The sequence below is a fragment of the Gavialis gangeticus genome, unplaced genomic scaffold, assembly GCF_001723915.1.
Source record: "Gavialis gangeticus isolate Ggan-Ray unplaced genomic scaffold, GavGan_comp1, whole genome shotgun sequence".
Lineage (NCBI taxonomy): Eukaryota > Metazoa > Chordata > Crocodylia > Gavialidae > Gavialis > Gavialis gangeticus.
Window position 1 is genome coordinate 173268645 of NW_017729022.1, and position 18840 is coordinate 173287484.

At 41.3% G+C, this 18840-nt stretch overlaps 1 protein-coding gene across 1 annotated transcript in view; it reads left to right on the forward strand.

Annotated features, from left to right (window-relative positions):
- DNAH14 (dynein axonemal heavy chain 14) overlaps positions 1-18840 on the forward strand; it is a 333831-nt gene that overhangs the window by 249948 nt on the left and 65043 nt on the right. The window contains exons 49-56 of the mRNA XM_019515912.1: positions 2534-2674; positions 2933-3148; positions 3441-3671; positions 5493-5614; positions 7964-8208; positions 9327-9772; positions 9898-10096; positions 13480-13689. Coding sequence (XP_019371457.1) covers positions 2534-2674; positions 2933-3148; positions 3441-3671; positions 5493-5614; positions 7964-8208; positions 9327-9772; positions 9898-10096; positions 13480-13689 — 1810 coding nt within the window. The remainder of the gene's footprint in view (positions 1-2533; positions 2675-2932; positions 3149-3440; positions 3672-5492; positions 5615-7963; positions 8209-9326; positions 9773-9897; positions 10097-13479; positions 13690-18840) is intronic.

Below are 18840 nucleotides of genomic sequence, written 5' to 3' on the forward strand. Positions count from 1 at the left end.
CCCCCCCCACACAAACTCCACACACACCCCCACAGGCCCCCACAAACCCTGTGCCCACCCACCTATACCCCTCCATACACCCCCCTCCCTACAACATAAAAAAAATTTCATTTTAAGCTATTATGCAGTCATCTCTATGTACACTAGGGCTGTGCAAAACTTTGGTCTCTGATTCAATTCAGTGGAGATTCAGCTCAATTCTGTGGCCAAACCTCCAAATCTGAATTTAAATCAGGAGACCCTTTAATCTCTCTGAATTAAATTGGAACTCTCCGAAATGATTTGGAGAGATTTGGAAAGATTCAGCAATTCAGACATTAACACAGCTTTAAATGATTTTTCTACACACCTCAAGGTACCAGGCAGCTCATCGATGCTGTGATGCTGGGGCAGATGGAGGCTCCCCTGTGCACTTGGCAGCAGACCCGGAAGTGGACCAGAAGCACTTTCAGTCCACTTCTGGATCCACCGGCAAGCATGCTGCCTCCCCCAGTTCGGCAACTGGTGCCTCCTGGGCCTGGGGGGGCACCTGGGGTCCCCCTGCAGCCAATCACCAAGCCAGGCAGGCACAGGGGGGCCCCCTGCATGCTCCCTGGGGGACCTGGAAGTGGACCAGAAGTACTTCCGGTCCACTTCTGGTTTCACCACCAAGCATGCAGGGGCCCCCCCACACTCCTGTGGGACATTCCATCCACTCCAGCATTGCAGCATTCATGAGCTGTGCCTGGCACCTTGAGGTATGTAGAAAAAATATTTAAAGCTGTTTATGGCTGAATGGCTGATTCTCCGAATCAGTATTGAATCTTCAAATTTGGATTTGGTCAAATTGAATCGGGGGCAGTGATCTGAATCAATTCATCAAATCACTGTCCCCGATTTTGGCCAAAGCCAAATTAAATATGGCCCGTTTAGCACGACCCTAATGTACACTAAACAAAACGCATATATATCAAGACAAAAATATTTTTTGTAATCAAATTAATGTATGTTGGTTGATTTTTTTTTTTTTTTTAAATATAATTTGTTTTTTTTCTGGTTCCAAGATGGCAACCCCTCTAGCCAAAAGGAATACTTCTGGGGGCAAGGGGAGGGACTTCCAGTGGCAAAGTTCAAGGGTTAGGGGACAGGACAGCTGGTTCCAAGATGGCGATCAGGGAGCAGGGCACCAGTCAAGGGGCAGGGCTACCCTTGATGCCCTCAACAGCTCACCAAAACTTGTTAAGTGGCCCTCCAGCCAAAATAATTGCCTGCCTCTTGCTTATATGCGCAGAGCCCTGCCACCTTCTGGTCATGTCCCCTATCAGCTGACCTACTGGCAAGGCTGCTTATTAACCCCAGCCTAGCCAAATGCCTTTGTACAATTCACAAAACCCCTTCCCTTAAAGAGGCCATTCTGCTTTTCCATAACAGTGTAAGGGTTCCCTGTTTCATAAGCTATAAAGTTATTGCTTGAAAATGCATAATAACTTTATAGCTGGTTTTATCCACCTTTAATTTGCATGTGTAGGCAGTCTGCCACTGGGAGACTGCAGCTGCTGCAATCCCTCAGACATTGTGATCTCCAGCCATGGGACACTCCATTCACCCCCCACAGCTGACAATTTGCAGCAGTGGAAACTGAGAGGCCAACAACTGATGGGGCACTTGGTCCCAGCAGCCTGTGGGACACAGCCAGAACTGAGTCCCATGCCTGACAGGGCTCTTGGTCCCAGCTGTGCCATACAGGCAACCAGAACTGAAAGTCCTGCACCTGACAGTGCCACTTCAAACCCCTAACCCTGTCTAATCTGCTGCTCTGCCCCCTGCCCTATCTTTCACTGTGCTGCCTGCCCCCTCCCTGATGTGTCACATGTCCCACTTGTGGCATGCATGTTGAGGGCTGGCCACACCTGTTTTAGAGCAACACAGCATGGAAAAAAACTATTGTTAAAATCTAAGTGCAGGAACTCAGCAGGAAAGCTTTTACCTGTTCTGAGAAATTTTTTAATATTCTAAAAGCTTCCCCTTTACAAAGTAGGATGAAAAACAAAAATATCAAATATTTATTTATCAATAATCCCAAAAAAATTCAGTTTACGTCAGTCAGAACATTTCATTTCCATATTTCTTAAATATTTAATTTTGATTTTGTTCTTTTTATTTCTTTTTACTATAATCAGCTTTAAGTTCATAATGAAAAGTCATTTTGACCTAATAAAAATTATTTTTTGTTTCTAAATATCAAAATATGATGCTTTAATAATTTCAAAACTTTTTTCCAGGTTATAGATTAAGAAATGTGTTGAAATTGACCCTTCCTGTAAAATCAGTCTTGAGAAATTGGCACTTTTCTAGTGAAAGAAACTTTCTTTGAAAAATTCCTGACCAACTGACCAGCCATCTGTAATAAGACCAACTATTTAATCTTCTACAAGATCTTGCTAGATGTTCTCATGATTCAGATAAATTTGTCTGATGAAATCAGGCAAGCAAAAATCATTAGCCAAACTATACAAAAACATTTTTGATCCGTATTCTGCTAATTGTTTTTTAGATTGAAGAACATCAGCGGAATTTAGAGGCAAGATATGAAGAGAGTGCAGCTCAGAAAGCAATGCTAGCAACTCGAAAAGAACTAGCAACTCAGCGTCTGAATAGGGCATCTGTATTAAGCACTGCTTTGGAGAATGAGATGGTATTATTGGCTTACTTTTTGGTCTCAGAACATACAAGATTTTAGTCTCATGAGTTTTTTTTACTTTTTTATATTTTTGTGATGTGGGCTGATAACTAGATACAGACCCTATTACAGTTCCTATTTTGCTTAGTTGAAATATGTAAACTTTGATAGTAATTAAATGGTACATATTAACATAAATTTAAAATAATTTAGTTGTGTGTGGGTTTTGTTGGGTTTTTTTTGTAATAATCTTTTTTTATTTGTGTGTGTTAGGAGCGATGGAAGAAAGCAGTTAATAATTTAGACCAAAAGCTACATGGTATCATGGGTGATGCCCTTATTTCAGCAGCATCCCTAGTCTACAGTGGAGTGTTAACTTCAGAATATCGTCAGCAGCTAGTGAATGAATGTCTGAGATTGTGTAATGAGAACATGATTCCCATGTCACCAAATTATTCTCTAATAGCAGCTATGACAGAAAAGAATGAGGTACTAATATGGGCAGTGAATAAGAGAGTAAGAGAAGTAGTTTGTTTTGTTCTTGATTTCTTACACTAAACACATTACAAGATTTTTCAGGTGATTGATAGCTTTCCCTTTTGAGAACTCAACCTGATTCCAAGTGAGGGTAAAATTCAAAGGGCCAAGTACTTTAATGAAGTTGTTTACGATTATTATGTTTCCTTGATTTAAATCTTTATGCCTAGTTATTTGTGACTAATTTATTCATAGAATAATAAGGATTGTCAAAAATAAACATGGAAACTCAAAACTCTTCTAGGTCAGAAAATGGCAAAATGAAGGTTTACCGCAGGACCAGTACTCCACTGAAAATGCTATTCTTGTCAAGAATGGGTGGCGATGGCCTTTACTAATCGATCCACAAAAACAGGCTTGTAAATGGATATGTCAAATGGCAGGGGGCAAGTTGCGACAAATTCATGCTTCGGATTCCAGTTACTTAAGAATTCTTGAAAATGCAGTGCGAGTTGGAGAATCTGTTTTACTTAAGGTAGCTTGGCTTTAATGTCTGATGAGTTCTATGTGAAGAACAAAAGGAAAAATTAGAAATATGAAGTTCTTATAAGAATAAAGGGAGTTTAAATAATCACCCAAAATATAAGAATAGGAAAGTGATGGAAGATCAGACAGTTTGTAGCTTTATTTGCTTTAATATTCTTGATTTAAATTTAATAAATAATACCAGTCTAAAACCTTAGAACTTTGATTCTCTTCTCCCACATGATAGTATAAATCTGAAGCAACATCACCCATGTCAGTGCAGTTACTTTGAGATAAAACTTGTGTCATAAATTAGACCAGAGGCACTGATAGGTAATGGATAAAATTTGCATACATGAAACCATCAGTCAGCCATATGAATTTCTAGTGAATCAGAAGAAAACTTCTTCTCAGAAGACCTGAAATTATCCAGTGGCTCTGGGTCCCAAACACCCCACTTCACCCTACTCCAACTCCCCAGCATTGGACACCAAAGGAGTCTTTCTAATAGGGTTTCTGCAGATAGCCATTGCCTATGTTCCTTTGTTAGTTCCCAGGTAGGTAGGGACAGGGCATATGGGAAGTTCCAGGAGAATTTTTGAAAGAACAGTAGGGTGACAATGGGCCTTTCCTTGGCCAAATTATGTTTGTCCCCTTTCATTGCTTGGATCCTTATCCCCAGGAGCTCTTGTTGCTGCTGATACCTAGCTTATCCCACCAGCCCTACCTGAATTTGGTGGGAACAGCTACTTGGAGAAGATCCCTGCCACACAAATCTTGGGCATCTGATTAAGTCCCTAATTATTTCCAATGTCAGGTTTTTTCAAACATTTTAAATGCCCTTGCTTTCTTTGAGACTAGAGCCATAGCTGTCTTGAAGTTATAAAAATAAACTTGGCTCAACTTATCTTACCACAAATTATTTGTTAATTGACAAAAGGTCTCATTTGGTTAACTCACAACGTTACTGATCTTTCCAGTATGCTCCTTTGTGGTAAGAATGAGAATAAAAGATTCCAGCCCACAAAAATATTTTTGTTTAAAAAAAAAAAGTTATAAACATTTTTACAAAAGATCTTCGAATAAAAGGGCTTCCTGTTATTGTCACACCATTGTAAATACTGTTATTCCTAGAGTTATTGGGTCTCTATACACATACTCGGAGGTGGGCAGTGTGTGTTTTAATTAGAGTAGCTCCCAGACAGCTGCTGTAATTAAAACACCACAGCATCACATGTATTCAGCGTCCCATGTTTCAAAATGGCCACAGGAGTATTTTAAAGCTCGTTCAAGTAGTTTTAGTTAAAGCACTCCCACTGCCATTTTGAAATGCAGGACACAGAATACATGTGATGCTGCAGCATGCTGAAGCATTCTAATTAGAACGGTCTAACAGACGCATTTAATTGAGTCAGCTCTGACATGTTCTAATCCAGGGGTGGGCAAGATGCGGCCTGGGGGCCAGATGCAGCTTCTATCCAGCCCACGGGGCCCCTAAAAAATTTAGAAAATGAATATTAATCTGCCCTGGGCTGCCTGTCATGCGGCCCTCAATGGCTGGCTGAAACTTAGTAAGCGGCCCTCTGCCCAAAATAATTGCCTGCCTCTGTTCTAATTGGAACAGGTTGGAGCACTTGTATGGTACCCATTAATTCTGGATATTTTTTTCCACTAGAATAAAACAGTGACTGCATTACTTCTTTTTAAAAGTGAATTTCCATCAATTAAATTCAACAATAAAACTCTAGAAGTCTATTTTAAACTAGAGATTCTTTAGGCATATTAAGTACCATAACTATTGCAACATGGACAACATATTAATTGATTTTAGGATCTTGCTGAAACATTGGATTCAAGTTTGGAGCCAGTCTTAAAAAAGGAAGTCTACACCAAAGTAGGTAAAGATTACATCAGAATTGCAGGTTCTGAAATTGAATACAACCACAACTTCAGGTAACTGTCCTCAATAGCAGCATTTGTCTAGCTACTAACTTATTAGATTGAACTATATATTACATATTATAAGAGGCCTACATTTGGAGAATAACAGGCACCAGAAGGTAGGAAATAATAACTTATTATCAGTTCTACCTGTGCTTGCATACAGAAAAGCTGTATTAGAAGAATGCTAAAGTTGCAATGTAAAAAGTTTAGGAATGCTACTATTAGTGTTGCCTGGGCAACCTTAATTATCTTATTGTGCATATACATGATGATTTATTTTTTTAATTATACAATTATATATTAGTTATTGCATGGTATTGTGCCTTCCCTATTACAAACATTCAAATTTCTGCAACAGATGCAGCAGAGAGCAGCTTCCTTCGTTAAATACCCCTTATTGATTCCCAGAGTACAGACCATCCTGTGAACTGAATAAGGCAGAAATCTGAATAGGACCTGATCGTTTAATGAAAGACTATATTATGAGGCATATTAACATAGGGGCAAAGTAAGGTTACATGGACAATTACAATTCTGGCATTTCCAGAACTTTAAGTATGTAACAACTTAAAAATATATAATAAATATTTTATGTAGATAATCTGAAAAAACAAACTGAGAAAACTCCAGAAATACTGTCATAAGGCACAACTTTGACACCCATTTAAGTCATGAGTAGATAGCAAGAGATATTTGTTATCCTTTATTTGGACCCTCTTCTAGCAAGGGTTAAGATGCACAACTCAGCCAAGGGATTTCCTTACTGCAGTATTTGCTAGACTTCCCAAGGAAAGTTTAGATCAATGGTTCTCAAACTTTTTAGGCTCAAAGCACTCCTCAGAAAATACTAACCCTTAGTTTTCACTTATTTTTGACTATGGAAGAATAACATCTGTTGCAAAAAACTCAGAAAGACTACAACAGATCAGAATGTTTTTGACACTGTGGAACCTGTTTGGTATATAACTGTTGGTAAATATAATTAATCATGTGTAGGTACTTAGTGCTTACACACCCAACAGTGCTAATATTGTCTGACACCCTGCAACACCCTTAAAAGGATCTCATGGCAGCCTCTTTGCTTCTGTTATTGACTTCTCACTATTTCCCATTAGAGATAAATGAGGAGAGAAACTGTTCAACAGAATGAGGCATTTCATATCTGATAAATTTATTTATAACAGCAGAGAAGCTTTGCAACAGGTCAAGAAATTTCTTATCTGATCATTTTCTTTCTGTTAGCAATGTCTCTCCTCATTCAACCCAACCTAGTAGTCTGGTAAATGACTAAAATACAAATTTGATTTTTGTCCTTTAAAATGGAGAGTTAAACTTACAAATTGATTGATATATGCTACCAAGTCATTGTTTTAATGCTAACAGTCATTTGCTGGAGGGTTTCTGCATATTGGAAGACCTGTTCCAGTGACCAGCGCTAAAAGACAGGACTTACTCCTGAAGCCTCCAGCAAAAATTCCAGGAGTGAGGGGCATTAACATGGTAGTAATGAAAAAGGATAGCCAGTGCTACCAGAAAAAAAATGTCTCAATCCTGTCAATGGGTGTCCTAGACATAGGGTCACCATATTTCCTGAGTCTCAAAACAGGACAGCCTGAAAAGTCTTGTGGAGCAAACGAGAAAAGGAGAGCAGGAGGGAGGTAGGAGCGCTAGAGAGTGCTGCTGCAGTATGTTGAAGTGGAAGTGAGTGAGGGAGTACCTGTACACTGGAATTGTTCTTGGTTTTGAAGCAATTCTGATTTTAGAGGAACTTGAATTACTTCAAATACATGTCAGAGCATGCCCTGGGAAGTTTCCAGAGATTTTGAAAACTGGATGAAAGCATTCATTTGAACAAGCCTGTTCAAATGATGCCTAGGACAGGTGTTAAAAACAGGAATGTCCCAGTGAAAATGGAATATCTGGTCTCCCTACACAGACATACATTACATGAGATGGAGTGAAGTCATAAGTTAATTCATTCATAGAACAGGCAAAGGATGGAATTCTCTTCTTGGTCATCTAAGTAGCCATTTTTTTTACACCTATATGGTGTTTTTGGACTTGCACATGAATAGCCATTCTGTTCCTGGATGAGACTGCCTGGACACACAGACAACGACTATGCACATGACTAAGTGCATGCACAGGCAACAAAATGGAAGAGGGGCTTCCCATGTTTTAGCCCTAGTAATGACCAGGAAGAAATAGAATTCCATGCAAAGTATAGTCATTCTCCTTACCTTGCCTAATGAGTGTAATCTCCTACCTGAATTTCAAAACAATAAAATGTATATTTTGAGAAAGATTTTGATTTGCTGCATTACTGCATATTCCTTTAACACTTAACATGTTTTTCAGATTATACATGACAACACAAAAAGCCAACCCCCATTTCCTCCCAGCAGTTTGTAACCTGGTCACAATGATCAACTTCACTGTAACATTCCAAAGCTTGCAAGACCATCTCTTGTCTACTGTAGTAATTCATGAGACACCCCAGTTAGAGCAACAACATTATCAGTTATTTGAGAGTATCTCTGCTGACCTAGTCATGCTGCGAGACTTGGAACAAAAGTCTCTGACACTGCTACAGAAAGCAGAAGGTAAACAAAAAGTTTAAAGAAAGCATGTACGTCTGCTTAAAGAAAATTTAGAAAAAATATTATATATAATCATATGAGCTTTCTTTTAGTATAGTGATATAGATGATTTTTACTGCATGTTTTGTATAATAATTCAGATTGATTAGAACAGGGGTACTGAACTCATGCTGCCCCACGGCCTGAATGAGGAGTGCAGGGCTGGTCTGCAGACTCAACTGGGCCCATAGAGCAGCCCTGCAAGCTGCATCTTTGACAACCCTGGATTAGAATTGATCTACAGCATGGAGAAAAATCTGAATTATAAGTATTTGCGTAATACAAACAGATTCAAATTCAAGGTAGAAATGTAAACTCCATATAAAAATACAAGTATATTTTAATCTTCTAAAATACAAGTACCATATTTTCTCACATACTTGCATGCCAGGATATTATATACACCTTGTTTTTGAAAGGCAGAATGAAAAAAAAAATTTCCAGAGCTATGACTGCACAGAACAGGCACAGAGCCTAATCTTCATCTGATTTACCTTCCCTTTTCTGCTTAACTAAAGCTGAAACCCTTGCTGCTGCTGAAGACTGGTTTCCAGGGTTGGAGCTATGATTTTGAAAAGAGCTGAAGAGTCTCCAGGACTATGAAATAAAAGGGTAGAGATAAGGAAAAGCTAGCAAACAGCAAAATTATCCTAATAATTATTAGCTTGATTAGTGGAACAACAAGACCATTTAAAAGGAGAGACAGTTGTTAAACCCTCTGGAGTGAAGAACGATGAACCACTAAGTCAACTGACTCCCACAGTTGCCTGAATAGTAATGCTATAGCTGCTTCACTATGGAGCAGGAATCAAAAAAGACTGATTCCCTGCTTAATACATGTACCCCAGTTTTGGGAAGCTGATTCTTGGGGGAAAGGTGCGAGTTGCAGCCAAGAAAATATGATAACAAATATGAAGTAGTTTTGATATTAGCATACATCTTGAAGCTAAATTTTTACTGAAGATCTGACCACAGATAAGCCTTATGAAGTTAGTTCCATGAAACTAGCTCGATTATTTTTAAATGACATGCATCTTCCTTTGTATCATCAATTTTCATTATAAATAAAATGTTGATTTTAGGGCACATACTAGATGACCAAGACCTCCTTGACAACTTAGAAAGAACAAAAGTTACTTCAAAAGAGATCTCTGAACGCATTGAAGCATCAGCAAAAACAGAGGCCACCACTGAAAAAGCACGCAAAAGCTATCTCCCTGTTGCAGCTCGAGGTGCTGTACTCTACTTTGTGGTAGCAGATCTTGTTAAAATCAACTATATGTATCAGTTTTCACTGGAATGGTTCCATAAAATCTTTGTAGAATCTATGGAGTCTGTAAATAAACTTCAGAGGCAAATTTCAATGTCAGATTCAACTTCTTCTGTATCTGGAACAGTACAAGCCCCTAGTAGGCTAAGCGGAAGGGAGTTCATTCAGAAGGACTGTGAAAAATGTGAGGATGAGAAAGACAACTTTAACAGACATCTTAAAGATATAATTGACCTGTTGACAAGTAATGTTTATAAGGTGAGAGGTCACAGTAAATCTAGTTACACATAAACCTTTTACAATGCTATAAGAAATGTTTTAATGTTTTTTGTACTTTCTAAGCTTATTTCTGTATCTGTATTGGAACATTTTCCCCTCCACAGATAGTTTCTTCTGCCCTCTTCACTGAAGACCAACTTTGCTTCTCTTTTCTGCTCTGTGCTACAATCATGCAAAGTAACTATGGTGAAAATCAAGTCCATGATGAACTTGGATTCCTACCTGAAAATGAATGGAAAACCTTCCTCTATTCTCACACATTATCTATGATATTTGCCACACAATCAGAGTCTGAAGATAAAGGTAAGTGATGCAAATGTGCCTCAGAAAGTAAACAGCATAAGTTATGCCTCAACTATTCCCCTCAGCAACATTTATATGCTATACGTATATGGATGTGTATGTTAAACATATACACAACTTCACTAAAGTCAAGGGGACCTCGTAAGTTTAATGTAAAACAGATCCAAAATAGCTAGCAAGAAAATGGGGGTGGGGTGGCTGATGCAGACTTTGGAGCTCCATGGCTCTGTTAGACATGGCCCTCAGCAGCAGGGGGACAAGCAAGGGTTGTGTCAATACAGCCTTGCTCAGCCTCCAGCCACTTCCCCCATCCCCTGAAGTGCCAGCTCCTTCTCCACCATTGCTGCCTCCACCACCACTTGCCTCTCAGATCTGTCCTATGAGGAGCTCCATATTCTGGATCAAGGGATGGGATGAGATTGACACCCCTGTCTTAAAGAAAGAGCTGAAGTGACAAACATATATTTAAAACATTATTTGAGTGTTTCCCATGGTTTGGAGAGCAAACTTTGACTAATTCTAATATTATAAAAGGTGTAATCTATTTGTCTGTCTGTCTATAATGCTTTATTCGCACTCTGATTGGCTGACTCGCCAGCCAATCAGAGTGCTCTCAGAGCATTCGGCCTGCAGGTGGTGGCAGTGCTGTGGTGGACTGCTGCCATGACAGCAGGGATAGCTGGGGGGGCCAAGGCTACAGCCAGTGACCGTGGCACAAGGGGAGTAAAGAACAATGTTGTACCCACAGCAGTGGCACAAGGGAGGGGGGGAATGGGCCCAGGCCTGCTGTGGTGGAGGGGAAGAGCAGGCCCTGATGCCACCATGACAGCGGGGACAGAGGGGAAGGAGCAGGGTGGGTGGGGGTTGGGCCTGGACCCAAAACAGCGATGGGCAGGGTGGGGGGAGGCGAACGGGGTCAAGCCCAGCCCAGCCCTGCAATGGTGGTGGAGAGGGTGGGGGAGGCGAGCTGGGCGCAGCCCGGCCTGGCCCCAGAATGGCAGCAGGCAGGGAGGGGGGGCACCAGGCCTGGCTCTGCAATGGTGGGGGGGCAGGTCCAGCCCCAGAATGGAAGTGGACAGGGGGGCTGCTGGGCCCAGCCCAGCCCCACAACGGCAGCAGGGGGAGGGGGGCAGGCCTAGCCTCAAAGGTGTGGGGGAAGGAGGAATCAGACACAGGCCTCTGTCCCCACCCACACCCCCCTTCCCTCATTCTTGACAGGCAGTTGGCTAGTCTGCTTATATCCACATTCAGTTTTGAGTTGTCCAACACTAAAATAATTTTACTGTATATTAGATTGTGTGATAACATTGAATATGCTTTTTTTTTTAAATGAATATTTTAAGCCAAGAAAATATTTTATTATCATGATTCTATAACACCTAACTCTTTCCTTTTAGGATACAATAGAGGGGGGTTTTCCCCCTGCTTACAGACACTCCCCAAGTCAGAGCCCAGCAACTTGGGGCACCTATAGATGACCCTGGATTGTTATCAGCTGTGTCACATTATCTTGCAGCACAGCTGATCAGGTTTCACTGAAAATGTCTGTTTCCAGCCTCGGCATCATGAAATCCATCTGATTTTCTGCTACTGTTCTTCAGCCCCAAGAAACTGGATGCCATGTCGCTGCCACAAACCCACAACCTTTTTGGCCCTCCTAGATAACATGAAAGATTTACTCATTCTTGGAGGAAGAATATTACTTATCTCCCTCAGGCTCAGGGATTCCTGATTCTTCGTATCCCTATGAGTGTGCCTATTTGGAGACAACCTACAGCAGGGGTGGGCAATTATTTCGGGCAGAGGGCTGCTTACCCAGTTTTGGCAGTCTGTCAAGGATCACATGGATAGCCCTGCCCCTTGACAGGTGCCCCACCCCCTAGTCACCATCTTGGGACCAATGTCCCAATGTCTTGGAACCAATGTCCCAGGCCCACGTTGGTGGGGCCCAAAGCGGGGTGCAGGCTAGCAGGGGTTTGTGGAGCCAGGCTGCGCTGCACCACCAGGGAGCTGGCCCAGCTCCATAGAGCCCCTGCCAGCTGGGACCCCGTGCTCCTGCCACCCTGCTCTGGGCCCCGCTGGCACTGGCCCCAGGACACTGGTGTGGGCCCCATGCTCCCACTAGCTCCCACACCAACTCACACCCAGTACCCCCAACCCCGCGGTACAGGTGGGGGGCAGTGCACAGCCCCAACACTGTCTTCTGCCTTAAATCTACAAGGATTTTATTAATACCTTTCTGGTGGTCAGAGAGATTCCAACATCTCAAAACATCAGCATTTATCTTAACAGGTTTAATGGGCCCTTGTTCCAAGCCGTTAGTATTCTATTATGATTATCACATTGGCCAAAAAATTAGAAGATGGTCAGGCTTTTATGGTGCAGTCTCCTCATACAGTATTCCACAAAGATACAGTTATTCTCAGACCTTACATTAGGGTCTTACTAAAGTGTCTTTTGATTTTCACTTTAATCAAGTAACTCCCTGATTTGTCATCTTTCCAAAACATCATTCTATAGCGAGAGCAGCTAAACTCCACTCTCTGGATTTCATTTTATTATTTGCCCATAGAATGAAGAAGCAGATTATTTCTGCTCAAAAGCTGTTGAAATGAGTCTTGGGTTGTACTAAGACTTGCTATAAAGCACCCCACTTTGATCTGCCTAACAGCTTAGGGTTGATATAGCCAGAAACCAAACATCTCTGAGAAGTGTTCCCATTTTGTTGATTGGTGAAGCTGTTACTTAAAGCTTGGTTCTCACTTTCATTCAGCAAGAATCCTTGGCAAAAACCTCAAGGTCTGATGCTGCATTGGGCACACTATCCTCTAGTCATTATTCCAGTGGATTCCAGACACCTAGTCCGTGGCATAAGTTTCTGTAAAGCACTGGAGTGGAATACTTGTAGAAATTCACTCAAAGAAAGAAAGGTTACTTACCCTAGAGCCATTATGATTCTTCACATGAATTTTTATTTCTTTCCCCACTATAGAACCCCATCCATTTGAATTCAGTGGAAGCAAAGGACCTAGATAATCTCTTACAATACCTCCTTTAAAATAGCGAGGGATACAGAGTGTATGAAAAACACAGATAGGTGGTAGATACTGTTAAAAATGACTTGAGTCTCATGTGCATGGAGTGCATGCATATGAGAACTGGAATACTTGTGGAGAGCTTATCCTGAGGGGCCACAGTTACTATAAGGTAAATATTTTTTCTTTTTAACATCTAAAAAGTGTAAACATTAATCTTTCTAAAATGTTGTGTTTTCTCAGTTGTCATTAGCTAATGATCAAACTAAACTTAGCAGGCTATTGTCACATTTAAGAAGCAAAGTATGAATGTGTTCTGATGAGATCTAAATAATCTTTGTTGCTTAGGTTCAAATATGTTTAATAAAAGTCCTCATCTTTTGTGGATGACTGAATCTATGTGGAAGGAATGTCAATATATGAGCGCTCATCTGCAGCCTTTCAGTCTTTTGTGTGAATCCCTTGTGTCAAATTCCCAACAGTGGAGCTTCTTCCTAAACAGTGATAATTTATATTCTTTACTTAGCACCTGTTACATGCCAGCATCATCACAGCAAGGTAGGAAAGTACTCTTTTGCTCTATTTTGCTTTAAACTTAAAGTTTATCCTTGTGTAAGGAGTTATGTATCCCAAACTTTGCTTAGCAAAGAAGTAAGTTCATCAAGAGGTTTGTGGTGACTTTACACACCAGGAGACTGAAGTTTACAGGACTCCTATTCGGCAAGATACTTAGAACTTGAGTAGACACACAGTCATATCACGTTAACCATATCACAACTAAAAAGGCAGTTTATACTACTAATGGTATTACTGCACAGCAGGCATGTCTACACAAGACACACAACTGCTCAGTAGCATAGTTTACCGCGAAGTAAGCATGTGCATCTACACTTACACATGTTTACTATGCAGTAAATCTTCAAGTGCAAGTAGCACATTTACTTTTGATTAGTAATGATGCAGTAACACTCATGTAGACGACTGACTGATAGCAAATTTGCTCCCAGTTAGTCCTCCACCAGGGAGTGGGAGATTTCTCCTTACCTCCGGGAGATGCCAAGGCAGGCTCCGCCATCAGAGTCCGGGTAGGAACTATGTCCCTCTGCCCGGCAGCAGGGAGCTTCAAGCCCTCTGCTCTGAGATCACAATCAGGGAGTCGGGGCTAGGAGATAAGGATCAGGGAGTGGTTGGGCTGGGAGATCCTTATCTCCCAGTGCCAGCTTCACAGTAGTGGGGTTGGTGCTGGGAGGTACTGGTCTCCCAGCACCAGCACCAGCCCCATGACCATGAAGCTGGCTCTGGGGGATAAGGGTCTCTCAGCCCAAGTTCCATGACCATGGAGCTCAGACTGGGAGAGAAGGGTCTCCCAGCACAGGCCCCATGGTGTGGCGCTGGTACTAGAAGCTCCCTGCTGGTGGGGGCTAGGGAGCGTGTTTCCCACCCAGCTCCATGAGCGTGGAGCTGGATGGGGAACAGGCTGGGGAGCTGGTTCCCTACTTGGCTCCTCAAGCACCTAGCTGGGCATGGAGCAAGCTCCCCAGCCTCCGCCACATGTGTGGGGCAGGGACTGGGAACTGTCCCAAGCAGGGGCAGATCCCAGCTCCTTGCCCCCATTGGGTGATCAAGGTGTGGGGCTTGAAAAGAGCTGAAGGGCTGGGGTAGGTTCTGGCCCCCTGCCCCTATCTGCTGGTGGGGCAGCTAGCAGTGAGCTTCCCTGCAGCTCTTTCCAAGTCCCCTGCCTCTGATGGGGGAGACAGGTCCAGGAGCTCCCTGCTGCCAGGGCAGGGGGACATTGTTCCCACTCCAGTAGCAGGCAGCCCTCAGGGGCAATGTGTAATGTCCAGGCCAGGTGTTCCCTGCCAGCTTCTGAGCTAGTACCCAGGGGGAGCCTAGAGCTCCCCGTGGTGGTGGCAGGGGCCCATTACAGGGCCCCAGAAAGAGGAAGCAGTTTGCAGCCATAGTTTACTCACAAGTAAACTGATCCTGAATCAAATGCATGTGTAGATGCACCCAGTAAGAAGAATAAGCTAGTTTACAGCATCTTTTATAGCAGTATAACTGCAACCATGCTGGGGCTTTTTTCCAAGTACAATTGTATAAGTATCAGTAAAAGTTCACATCCATAACTGGTTTAGTTTAGACCAAGACTTAAGTACTTGAGTAGTCCTACTGAAGTGATTAGGACTGCTTAGCTTTTTAATTTTATGCATAGTCTCCCTGAACTGAGTCCGAAGATCCTCAAATACAACTAACCTCCAAACTGCTCCAATAGATTACAGGGGATGGAGCAAGACAAGAGACAGGTATAATGGCAACAATGCTTGTGCTTTCCATCCATAGATGTCACATAGGGTTGTGGGCCAGAAGAACATCATTAAACAATTATAGACAAGGAACGATGAGAGCTATCGCTCTTGTCTACTAAAGACTGTAAAATTAAAGTGAAGGAAGCCTGGTGATGAGAAGAAGGGAATCATTTTCAGGATTCACACAGACATCAGTATGTCTTACTTTTAAGCTGAACCTTTCACATAAATCTATAAAGTATTTCAGATCCACCTTACATGCTGCTGGGTACCTATAGTGCTGTGAATGGGCTATGCTAATAAAAACAAATTGAGATTCTCCATTGGCTCAAGTGGCAGGGGGTTGCACTTTTTTGGAGAAGAACGACTAAATTCTTCTTCTGTACATGTGGTCTTATTCATGCTGCACATTCACTCTCTGTACAGAAATCCGAGAAGTTCTCACTGACAGACTATGTTAGCAGCTGCATATGTGCTGTGCACACTGTAACATTCTCCTCTCAAGGGCATAAGGAACTCCAGTTGCCATTCAGATCTTTTTGTTTCCAGACATTGGCACAGCATTGAAACAAATCAGGTTATGCATCTACTTCGGGACATTCTGTTACTGCTGTGTCCCTCAATTACTATATTTTTTACAATTGATTTTTTTTGCCCATTGGCAAAAAAAAATGAATGAAGGTTGTTAAAAATTAGCTTAGGTAGAAAAGCCGTTATCAAGATTCAGTCTTATATGACAGCCTGTATTGCCAGGCTTTAAGTAATTTCCTCTGGTTGGAGGGATAATCCTTTTGACTGACTGATATGATAAGTGACTTTATAGTCTAGGAAAAAACTGTTTCCTACAAATTTGCAGATCCCTCAAGGAAGTCACGTAAATTGCAATCATGGCAGCTGCTCCCACACCCTGCAAGAAAGGGGAACACAACTGTTAGCCAGCCACCCCGGCACCAGTCCCCCCTTGCAATTAATGAGTGAGCAATGACAGGAGACGCATTCAAGGAGAGATTGGTTAGCACTATTGAAATCAATACCACATCATTCTTTTGTGTCAGCACCAGAAATGCAGAACTCCTTGCCTTCCACTAAATCAACAATTCTGTCCATATGTAAATCTTCAGTGTAAACTTATCCAGCACCAAAGCAAGTGTCATCACACAGTGTTGACCTATGCAGCACTGACTTATGGTACTAATTTGGGTATTTCAGCTGCAGGCAGACACATCCTCACACTTGGTACCCCAGTGCCTAAGAAAAATCCTTTTGGACCATTTAGAGTCAGAGAAAACATCAAAGTTTTTAGTTTTCCTCCAACCAGTAAGGTGTCCTTTCTCATTAATGGAGGGATTTTGGAATCTGCAGAAGACTTGTGGGCCATGCCAATTTCCATTTCTCTGACCTGAAAAGAACAAGATCAGAAATATTGTTTCCTTATCAAAGGACTTGAATATTTTTATTCAGCCCAGTCTATCATCATTGGTGGTCTCTACTCTCAATGAGAAATCTAAACATATCCCCAAATCACTCAGAAAAGGGAAAAAATGACCAATAATAAAGATTATTTTTCAACTTCTTTGTACATTAGGATCACTAACTATTAAGTAATAGTGACAAAGCACAATTACCTGGAATGGAACAATACTAGATTTCACAGACATGTTTTCAATGTAGTTTAGAGAAGATGTTTAAAATCTCTATATTTTGAGAATTATGTGGTTTCAAAGATATCTGTGCAGGCAGCATTAGATGCATCTGATACAGGTCTTATGGCTAGTAGTCACATGGATTTATATTAGGAAATATTTGTGGTTGTCAGCATAAAAATGTCATTTTAAAAAAAAAAACCCTGATGGACTACAGTTTTCTTCTAAATAAAGTTTGCAGTAGACTCCTCTTTCATACTTCAAGATGCATTATAAAAATCCAGAAACTCTAAGTTTCAGAAGAGAAAATCAGCTTCATCCTTTACTGCCACTTCCTAGCCTGCACAGGTTCAGAAAAATAATTGTTTTGAGATGGTCATGCATACTGGAACAGTTTATTAGAGATCCTCTCACAATCCTATGCCCACTTTTCTTTTTTCAAGGAGGCATGGGCTTGGATTACAACAAACCTATGGGTCTTGCAGGTCATTCAAGAGGGCAGTGTCATCTACCTCTACATCACCTCCCAATGTAGTTCCTTTTCAGAAACCAACCACTCTCAAAAACCTCATACAGCAAGATAGGAACTTTCTAATTGGACTCGGTACAATAGAGTTCTTCAGAATTCAGAGAAAGGGATCTTACTTCTCCAGCTTCCTTATTTGAGAAGAGAGAGGAAAGACACCCATTTAGCTATCATATGTTTCAACATATACTTAAGTCACCTAAGATTTCATCTGATAATTCTCATTTCCATTATGCCTTCATTAAATCACTAATACCAATTTTATACCCTCAATTTACAAAATGCTTATTTCTAAGGGGTAGTACAACCAATACTCGAGAAAAATTACTGTCAGTTTCAAATCATCCTATTTGACCTCGAGTTTTCATGAAGTGCCTATGAGGAGTTACTTTCATTGTCAGGGAGTTCAGTCATACCCACACATAGATGACTGGCTAACTTGGGGAAGATCAACAGAATGGATCACAGAGCTAGTTCAGAAAATACTTTACCTATTCTTCCATCTGGTTCCAAAAATCAACCTAGCTAAATCCATAAAACCACAGAAAAACAGGACTGAAAGGAATGAAAGGAGGTCATTTAGTCCAGCACCTGCTCAAGGCAGAATCATTGCTTTTTAAAATATCTCATCCAAATGTTTGTCTGTCCTACTCAAACACATTTAAGGATGGAGATTCCACAACCTCTCTAGGGAATCTGTTCCAGTGCTTAACCATCCTCACAGCCAGAAATATTTTTTTTATATCCAGCCTACATTTCCCTTATTGAAATTTAAGGCTGGTTTTCCTTGTCCCATCCCCTGCCATCACAGAAAATAGTCTATCACCTTCCTTTTTATAATTACCTTCAGGTATTTGAAGGCTGCTATCAAGTCTCTCCTCAGTCTTCTCTTCTCCAAACTAAATCACTCAGTTCTTCCAACCTTGGCTTTTTAGTCATGTTGCCTAGACCTTCATTATTTTTCTTGCTTTCTGCTGGACTCTTTCGATCTCATCCACATCTTTCTTGAAATGTGGTGCCCAAAACTGGACAGAGTATTCCAAGTGAGGCCTCACTGGTGCCAAATAAAGTGAACATGTGCAGATCTAAATTTTGAAAAGGAGGTGCAGATGGTGCGGTGCATCATCACATATAAAACAACACACATTTTTATCCAGTTAAAATAACTAGAAACTGTATTAATATTCTAGGGGGCCTCGGGTTGTATTATTCAGTTTAAGTTCAAAGTAAAAAC